This window comes from Orycteropus afer, unplaced genomic scaffold, assembly GCF_000298275.1.
Source record: "Orycteropus afer afer isolate SDZICR_OR568_19922 unplaced genomic scaffold, OryAfe1.0 scaffold00471, whole genome shotgun sequence".
Classification (NCBI taxonomy): domain Eukaryota; kingdom Metazoa; phylum Chordata; class Mammalia; order Tubulidentata; family Orycteropodidae; genus Orycteropus; species Orycteropus afer.
Window position 1 is genome coordinate 2,022,652 of NW_006922058.1, and position 7,917 is coordinate 2,030,568.

Below are 7,917 nucleotides of genomic sequence, written 5' to 3' on the forward strand. Positions count from 1 at the left end.
CCGGCCGGGCCCTGCGCAACCCGCGCCCTGCCTCTTCCTGAGCAACCCCACGCGCGACACCATCACGCCGCTGTGGGCCGCGGTGGGCCGCGCAGGGCGCCCGGGCCGCGCGTGCTCGGCGGCCTGCTCGGAGGAGGAGGACGAGGACGAGGAAGATGAGGCCGAGGAGGGCGCAGAGTCCCCCGGGGGCAGGGGCGCGGGCCCCGCGGCGCCACGGGACGCCTCGCTGGTGTACGACGCGGTCAAGTACACGCTGGTGGTGGACGAGCACACGCAGCTGGAGCTGGTGAGCCTGCGGCGCTGCGCCGGCCTGGGTGCCGACAGCGAGGACAGTGGAGGCGAGGCCAGTGAGGAGGAAGAGGCCGGGGCCGGGCTGCTGGGCAGCGGCGGAGCGCGGGACCCGGAGGACGCCTCTCCGGACAGCCCCGACCTCACCTTCTCCAAGAAGTTCCTTAATGTGTTTGTCAACAGCACCTCTCGATCTTCCAGTAAGTGTGTGTGTATTTGGGGTCCACTGGTGCAGCCTTCCAGGGCTCTGCTGGGCCCCCAAAGCACCCTGGGCAGCCTGTGGGTCACCCCTGGTCAGAGTCGGTGCAGACCTCAGCTGGGGAGCTGGGTGTGCAAGGCTTTTCTGTCCCCATCCCAGGGTTCTCACCCCAGACCTTGTGGGACGGACAGGTGGGGCCTTTCAGGTCCTCTCTTCCCCACCTGCCTCCCAGTCTCTGTCTCTGTTGTGTCTTTCTGCCATCTCTGCCTCCTCATCTCTGTCTTCCTGTCTCTATCTCCCTTGTCTCTGTCTCCCTTCTTTCTATCTCCCCCCGTGTCTCTCCCCGTCTCTGTCTCCCCCGTCTCCGTCTCCCCAATCTCCATCTCCCACATCTCCATCTCCTCCATCTCCCACATCTCCATCTCCCCCGTCTCCGTCTCCCCCATCTCCGTCTCCCCCGACTCTGCCTTCCCATCTCTCTCCATCTCCGTCTCCCCATCTGTCTCCCCCGTCTGTCTCCCCTGTCTCTATCTCCCCCATCTCCGTCTTCCCCGTCTCCGTCTCCCCCATTTCTGTCTCCCCATCTCCCCCAACCCCATCTCCCCCGACTCTGTCTCTCTTGTCTCTGTTCCAGGCACCGAGTCCTTTGGCTTGTTCTCCTGCTTGGTGAATGGTGAAGAACGGGAGCAGACCCACCGGGCTGTCTTCAGGTATAGCGCCTCTGACTCCCGCCATGGCAGCCAGATCCTTTCCTCCTTCCTGCAGACATCACAAGACACAGGTGGGGGGGCACCCCTCCAGCCCTGCCCTCTCCTGGGTGATCTCCACCTCCAACCCCAACCTTAGGTTCATTCCTCGTCACCCGGATGAACTGGAGCTGGACGTGGACGACCCGGTGCTGGTCGAGGCCGAGGAGGATGACTTCTGGTTCCGTGGCTTCAACATGCGGACAGGGGAGCGGGGAATCTTCCCTGCTTTCTATGCCCATGCAGTGCCGGGCCCTGCCAAAGACCTGCTGGGTGAGGCCCTGTCCAGGCTGGAGGGGCAGCAGTCACCCCCGCCCGTGCTTCCTGACCTGGGCCCTGTGTGACTGCAGGGAACAAGCGGAGCCCCTGCTGGGTGGACCGATTCGATGTGCAGTTTCTGGGCTCCGTGGAGGTACCCTGTCACCAGGGCAACGGTATCTTGTGTGCAGCCATGCAGAAGGTCAGTCTGGGGCCTATGGGGGACTGGTAAGGGAGTGGGAGGCTGCAGGCTGGCTGCAGCCCCTGATGGCTCCAGGCAGAGTTCTGGGCTACCGCAGAGGCAGTTCAGGAAGCACCCCCTATCTTGACTCAGGCTGAGCAGACAGGCCTGCTGAGGTTACAGCTGGCGCCATCACCAGGGCCTCTAGGCCAGTTCAGTAGGACCCACCCTCTGCCGTCCCCTCCTGCCCTTCAGTTTGCCTGTTTGTGTCTGAAAAATAAGGTCTCCCAGATCTGGGCCCCTTGCCATTCGTTCATTTATTCCTTCTGGGTGATAGTGAGCAGGCCCTGGGAGTGTGGCTGGTGGGAGGAGGAGCCAGACAACCAGGGGCCGACTGGCCCTGCCTTCAGGGCTTGCTGAGCCCCCAGGGCCAGCCAGTGAGTAGGTGGGGAGGGGGGTATGTTCCCAGCACCCACCTGAGCTGAGGGTGCTCTGGCTGACTGGGGCTGGGCTCCAGAATGGCATCTTACAGGCCTCTGCGCCATATCTGCAAACCTAACGGTGACAGGCACAGTTCCACTAAGTAGGGATCGAGGCCATGTAAGCCCCGTGAGATCCCTCTCCCCGGGCTTCCTCCCCAGATCGCCACAGCCCGGAAGCTGACCGTCCACCTGCGCCCACCTGCCTCCTGTGACCTTGAAATCTCCCTTCGGGGGGTCAAGCTGAGTCTGACCGGAGGTGGACCTGAGGTGAGGGTCAGGGATCCAGGGCACAGGACAGGGTATGGCAGTGGGGTCCGCCTGTGGGATGGCTTGGGGCCTGGAGGCCCAGCTGCCCGTGGCTGCCACCAGTGTGTCTGCTCATCTCTCCTCTAGTTTGAGCGCTGCAGTCACTTCTTCCAGATGAAGAACATTTCCTTCTGTGGCTGTCACCCCCGCAACAGCTGGTGAGAGCCCACCCTCCGAGCCCCTGACCCCAGGAGCCTCCTGTGCCCACCCTACCCACCCCCAACTGTGCCCACTGTGCCCTGGGTGCACTGGACCCCAGCTCAGTGCTGCGCTCTGGGAAACGCAGTCCGATGAGGCCCTTGTCAGCCTGGGTGGGAGCTGGACAGACAGTATGTTGGAAGACATCTCTGGGCCATCTGATGGTGTCTGACCACTGAGCAGACCTGGGAGCTGTTTCTTCCTGAGACCCCTGCTGAGTCTCAAATGCTGAGTCAGGAGTGGCTGCCGCTGAACAAAGGCCTGGGGGGGTCTGCTGGGGGCATCAGAGAGGCAGCGGTGATGACCCTGGGGTGATGACCCTGGAGGTGAGAGCAGAGACCTAGGCCATCTGTGCCAAGGAGCTAGTACTAACCCCACCAGCCAGCAGTGGGCCCAGGCATTCCATGCAAGGCTTGGTGCATCCCAGGGCCAGCTGATAGCCAGTTTCAGCTGTAGTTTGCAGGTGGGGCAGAGCCACTGAAGTAGGGACTGGTGCTGCCTGGGTCACAGGGTCATCCAAGGGTGGTGTGGTGGGTGGGGAGAAGCATGCAGATGCAGGAAACTTTTGGGAATGACCAGACAAGACTTCGGGTGGACCAACTGGAGGTGGAGGCTGATCTGGGGGGTGGGCAGCAGGGGGCACCACATGCCAATATAAGGAGCAGGGTGGCTTCTAGAAGTGGAAGGGGGAAGATGCCAGAGGGCTCAATCTGGAGCAAGATGGCGCAGGCAGAGTGACAAGGAATGACAGAAAAGAGGAAAGGGATGGGGTGTGGGGGCAGGTGTGCTACAGGCTCCAGGGTCTGAGGACCCAGTGGGTCCTGCTGGCTCTGTGTGTCCCAGAGGGAGGAGGTGGAGAAGTGACCACCTGGAGCCCCCGTGAGCTCAGGGGGCCTGATGGAGGGTGGGAGACTGTGTCCCCATGGGCAGACAGAGGCCGTGACAGATGGTAGGGGCAGCATGTGTGTCACTCAGGCACTTCTGTGGGAAATAACCAGCTTAGCTGTGCTGCACAGGCAGCGACATGAGATGTTACTCAGTGGGATGGGAAGGCAGGCTCCCTGACACTGGGGCGGCCCCAGTCCAGGAGGACAGTGGGCAGTGGTGGGATTGCCATCATAGGGAGGTAACAGTCCTATTTTCCAACTGAAGGGAGCTCTGTGCCCCCAGCTCAGCATAGGCCTCACATAGGTCAGCTGCCCCACCGCATGGGAAAGCTAATTAGGCACCGGGCTCGGTGACAAGAGATGGGGCAGTGGGCCAAGGAGCTGCTTTGCAGACCGGCCTTCCTTGACTTCATTGGCCCTGCCCGTGGAGCAGGCAGGTACTGTGAGGGCTAGGGCCTGCAAGCTCCTCACGTGAGGAGGGGAACATAGATGGTGTCATTTGAGGGGTTAACTCGTGTTGTTTTTACATAGATGGCAGGTGGGGGTGTGTACTGGGCATGATGTTTGGATGAGGTCAAGGTGTGTGACCTTGAGATCAGACTCCAGCACTGCCATGGGGCTGTGTGTCCCCAGCCCAGTCACTGACCCTTTCTGAGCTTCAGTTCTGTCTCTATGCACAGGGTGTGGCAGGTTTGCTCCCTAAGGACACAGTGCTTAGAATGGTGCTTGGCATGTAGTGAGCCATGTGTGTCAGCTCTGACTTTCCAGAAGGCATTAGCGACAAGGGTGTTCCCTGTCGTTTTATCGAGATGTGGTTTTGAGTGGCTTTACAGCTGCCAGGTGAGGTGGTGTTGTGTTCAGTTGTGTTCGTCGACTGTGGAGCTGGTTTTCTGGTAGAGATACTGTTAGCTGGGCTTCGCGTGGTGGGCCCCATCCACAGGCCCCTGGCCATGAGGTCTCAGGTTGACCCCCCCTCTGCCCAGTAATTTGTAACTGTGTCTTGGACGGGCAGGTTGCAGAAACGCACAAACAAGCAGGGCTGGGGTGGAAGCTTGGCACCTCTGGGAGGGTAGTGGCGCTGGGCCCCGAGATAGCTGTGAGCTTGCAGGGCAGGCCCAGGGCACGCAGTGGGGACGCACACCCCCTGGGCCCTGCAGGCCAGCCTGAGCTCGGGGGCAGCACTGGCTCAGGAAGGGCTGTCTGACCAGTAAGCCCGCACACAGGGCACTGCATGTTGGGCTCTAGCCCTGGCCGGACACCCATGCAGCGATTCTGAGAAGACCCCCAATTCTACTAGGGGCCCTGCGCGGTCGGCACCCTGAAGTCCCTTGGCCTTCTTGCCCAACCTTCTCCCCAAGCCTTCTGTTCTCCTGACCATTTAAGGGGGGGCAGCCTGAGGGGCAGGGCCTCTGACCTCCCCCCACGGCCCACCCCCAGCTACTTCGGCTTCATCACCAAGCACCCTCTGCTAAGTCGCTTCGCCTGCCACGTGTTCGTCTCCCAGGAGTCCATGCGGCCCGTGGCACAGAGCGTGGGGTGAGCTGGCCAAGGGCACAGGGACTTGGGGCAGGAGAAATGGTGGGAGACCAGAGGGAGCTGGCCTGGGGGTGAGGGTTGGTGCAGGCAGTTCTCCCAGGTGAGCAGGCTGGTCAGGAGAGGGGCTGGGGTGGGAGGCAGCATTGGGACCCGAGAGCACGCGGTGGGGGAGCCTTTGACAGTGCTCCCCCTGCAGCCGCGCCTTCCTGGAGTACTACCAAGAACACCTGGAGTACGCCTGCCCCACAGAGGACATCTACCTGGAATAGGTGCCGTGCCACCTCCACCCTGCCCCACCTGCTCCAGGCGCAGCTGGGCTGGGGGTGTCTCAAGGCCGCTGCGGCTTTGGCAAGGACTGAATTAGGGGTGTGGATGAGGGGGCCTTACATTCATGAGGGTCTCTGGGCTGCACTGAGGACTCCCTCCTCATCCTTGTTCCCCGGATACAGCCTTTGGGAGCCACTAGAGAGGGGACCCTGGCTCTGCCCCCCCCCACACACTCTTTCTCTGGCCCAGCTTCTCTGTCTCACCTTGTCCCTGTCTGCCCTTGATCTCTGATCCCATTTTTTCCTGTGTCTGTCTGGCCCCTCTCTGTGCCTGCAAACCTGCCCTCTGCCCTCAGTGGACTTGGGAACAGAACTGAGGGTGTGGGGAAAGGTGAGGCTTTGGTGGCTGCGGACATCAGGCCCCAAGACGGCCCCCTACCCCCCATAATTTATAAAGGAATTTTAATTTTTATAGAGACTCTAGGGGTCCCCCTGTCCTTGATCACACAAAGAAAGGCCCCCACCCGCCCCACTTGGAGCTCAGGGGAAGCAGGGACGGTTCCCCGGAAGAGCCCTGGGGACTAGGAATGGCTCTCTATTCAGGCCCCAGAACTGCTAGAGAGGGTGCCCCCGGGCCTGGTGTGCCCGCTTTGCGCTGCTAGCACCCCGATCCAGTGCGCCTGTATCTACCCCATGCTGTATGTGGGCCCTGCCCACTGGCCTCAATAAACTTTGCTTGGTGTGACCCTGGCTGTTCCTCCGGAGGTGCCCACACAGGGCCTGAGATGACTGGGGTCATGGGGGTCACTGAGAAAGACTTCCTCCAGTGCTGGGTCCAGTGCTGCAGAGGGAGTGCCCTTGGTGTCCCTCCTCAGAGTCGAAGACGCTTTGTCAAAGCAGGATGTGGGCAGGAGTTGGGGCAAGAGGGAGGAGGTGGGCACTGGCCTCACCCTTGACCACCAGGCTCAGATCAGTGGGGGGACATGAACGCCTGGAAACCCAATCTACTCGGATCTGAAAACGGGCCTTTTGAAGAGACAGAAGTAACACGTGACCATGTCCCACTTAGGCCCTAGAAGACTAGATGCTACCTCCCGGAGGAGCCCCAAAATGGATCCCCCAAGGCGTAGCCAGCCAGCGCTAGGGCACCTGGCCGCGCAAAGGGCTGTGAACTGAGTGAACTCAGCCTCGTCCTGCCACCAGAAGACTTGTGGCTCTTCCCTCAAATGAGAAAGTCACCATGTCAGAAGTGACATAGAGGCTCACTCCACTGTGTCCTGAGTGACGTACCCATGAGTGCTGCTGACCACTCTGCTCAGCTGCCAGGCGGGAGGAAGTAGGACAGAGAGTGAAAGCCAATGGCAGGCAGCTGGTTTGGCAGAAGCCCCACTGTCTCTGCTTAGACTCCCCAAGAGCACACTCGAGGCTGGCCCTGGACCATCTTGAAGGCCGGGAGGGCCGCAGAGCCAGGACCCTGGGCTCCTTCCTAGGAGTTCCCAGTAAGGGCTGGCTTGTCCAGCTCATGCTGGGCACCTGCAGGGTGGGGGCACATCACCTGGGGCAGGCTAGGGACTCTAGGGCTGAACCCTCGGCATGTGTGCTGAGCCCATCTGCCTGCCATCCCTGGGCTCAGCTCTGACAGCAGGGCCATTGCTCATGTTTGCTGGGGTCAGGCATGAGATGTGTCAGTGTTGACACGTCCTCTCTGCCACCTGGGGGTTTGTGACTGAGTAACTCCAGCAAAGAGAAGGTTATTGGAGGGTGTCAGTGACCCCCGAGGTCAAGAGGGGGCAAGACGAGGGGCACTCAGTGACCCCCGAGGTCAAGAGGAAGCAGGACCAGGGGTGATGCCCGGACACCTGAAAGGGGTGGGCGGTACTCCTGCCTCCAGCCTGGCTATGGGTGTTTTGCTGTGATAATGCTCCACGGGGTCCCCACCACTACCTGTTGTTCCTTCCGGGGGATGTCCTTCCCATGGGGTTCAGCACTGTCATTACATGGGCATGGTCTGAGCACCGGCCACACCTCACATTGCCACAAATGCCCTCAGCCCACAAGGAGTCCTAGGTCAGGCCTACCCACCAGCAGCCCAGCCCCTGGGATGCCTTCCTCAGCACCACCTGGTGGAGGGGCCCAGGGGGGCTTGCTCTGCTGCCAGGCTGGTGGGCTGCACCCTTATCTGTAGGGCTGTGCTGCCCAGGAGAGGTCTTTTTCCTGCACAAAGGCCACAGGACACATCAGACACCCGTGGGGCCGATGTCCAGGATGCAATATGGGTAAGACCAGATGAGTGCAATCCCTGAGCCGATGGCAGTGATTACTCAAGCGTGGGAAGACACAGGCTGCACACCTCTAGCCAAGAGCCCTGCTACATGGCCAGAGACCTGCAGGCATCGCTGGGCTGCTCCGAGTACATTACTTGTGTGATGAAAACTATCCAGAGCAGTGGCTTCTGCAAACCCAGCTCCTCCTGAACCCAGAACCCTCCCCTCCCGGATCCAGCCCCCCCCAGGCCCAGCCCCCCCCAGGCCCAGCATCCTCCTGGACCCAGCACCCCCCCAGACCCAGCA

The 7,917-nt window shown here is 61.2% G+C and overlaps 1 protein-coding gene across 1 annotated transcript in view; it reads left to right on the forward strand.

Moving 5' to 3' along the window:
- Positions 1-5,350, forward strand: part of MAPK8IP2 (mitogen-activated protein kinase 8 interacting protein 2) — an 8,993-nt gene extending 3,643 nt beyond the window's left edge. The window contains exons 6-13 of the mRNA XM_007954774.1: positions 7-488; positions 1,122-1,197; positions 1,334-1,506; positions 1,584-1,693; positions 2,314-2,421; positions 2,548-2,618; positions 4,983-5,081; positions 5,278-5,350. Coding sequence (XP_007952965.1) covers positions 7-488; positions 1,122-1,197; positions 1,334-1,506; positions 1,584-1,693; positions 2,314-2,421; positions 2,548-2,618; positions 4,983-5,081; positions 5,278-5,350 — 1,192 coding nt within the window. The remainder of the gene's footprint in view (positions 1-6; positions 489-1,121; positions 1,198-1,333; positions 1,507-1,583; positions 1,694-2,313; positions 2,422-2,547; positions 2,619-4,982; positions 5,082-5,277) is intronic.
- The last annotated feature ends 2,567 nt before the right edge of the window (positions 5,351-7,917 follow it).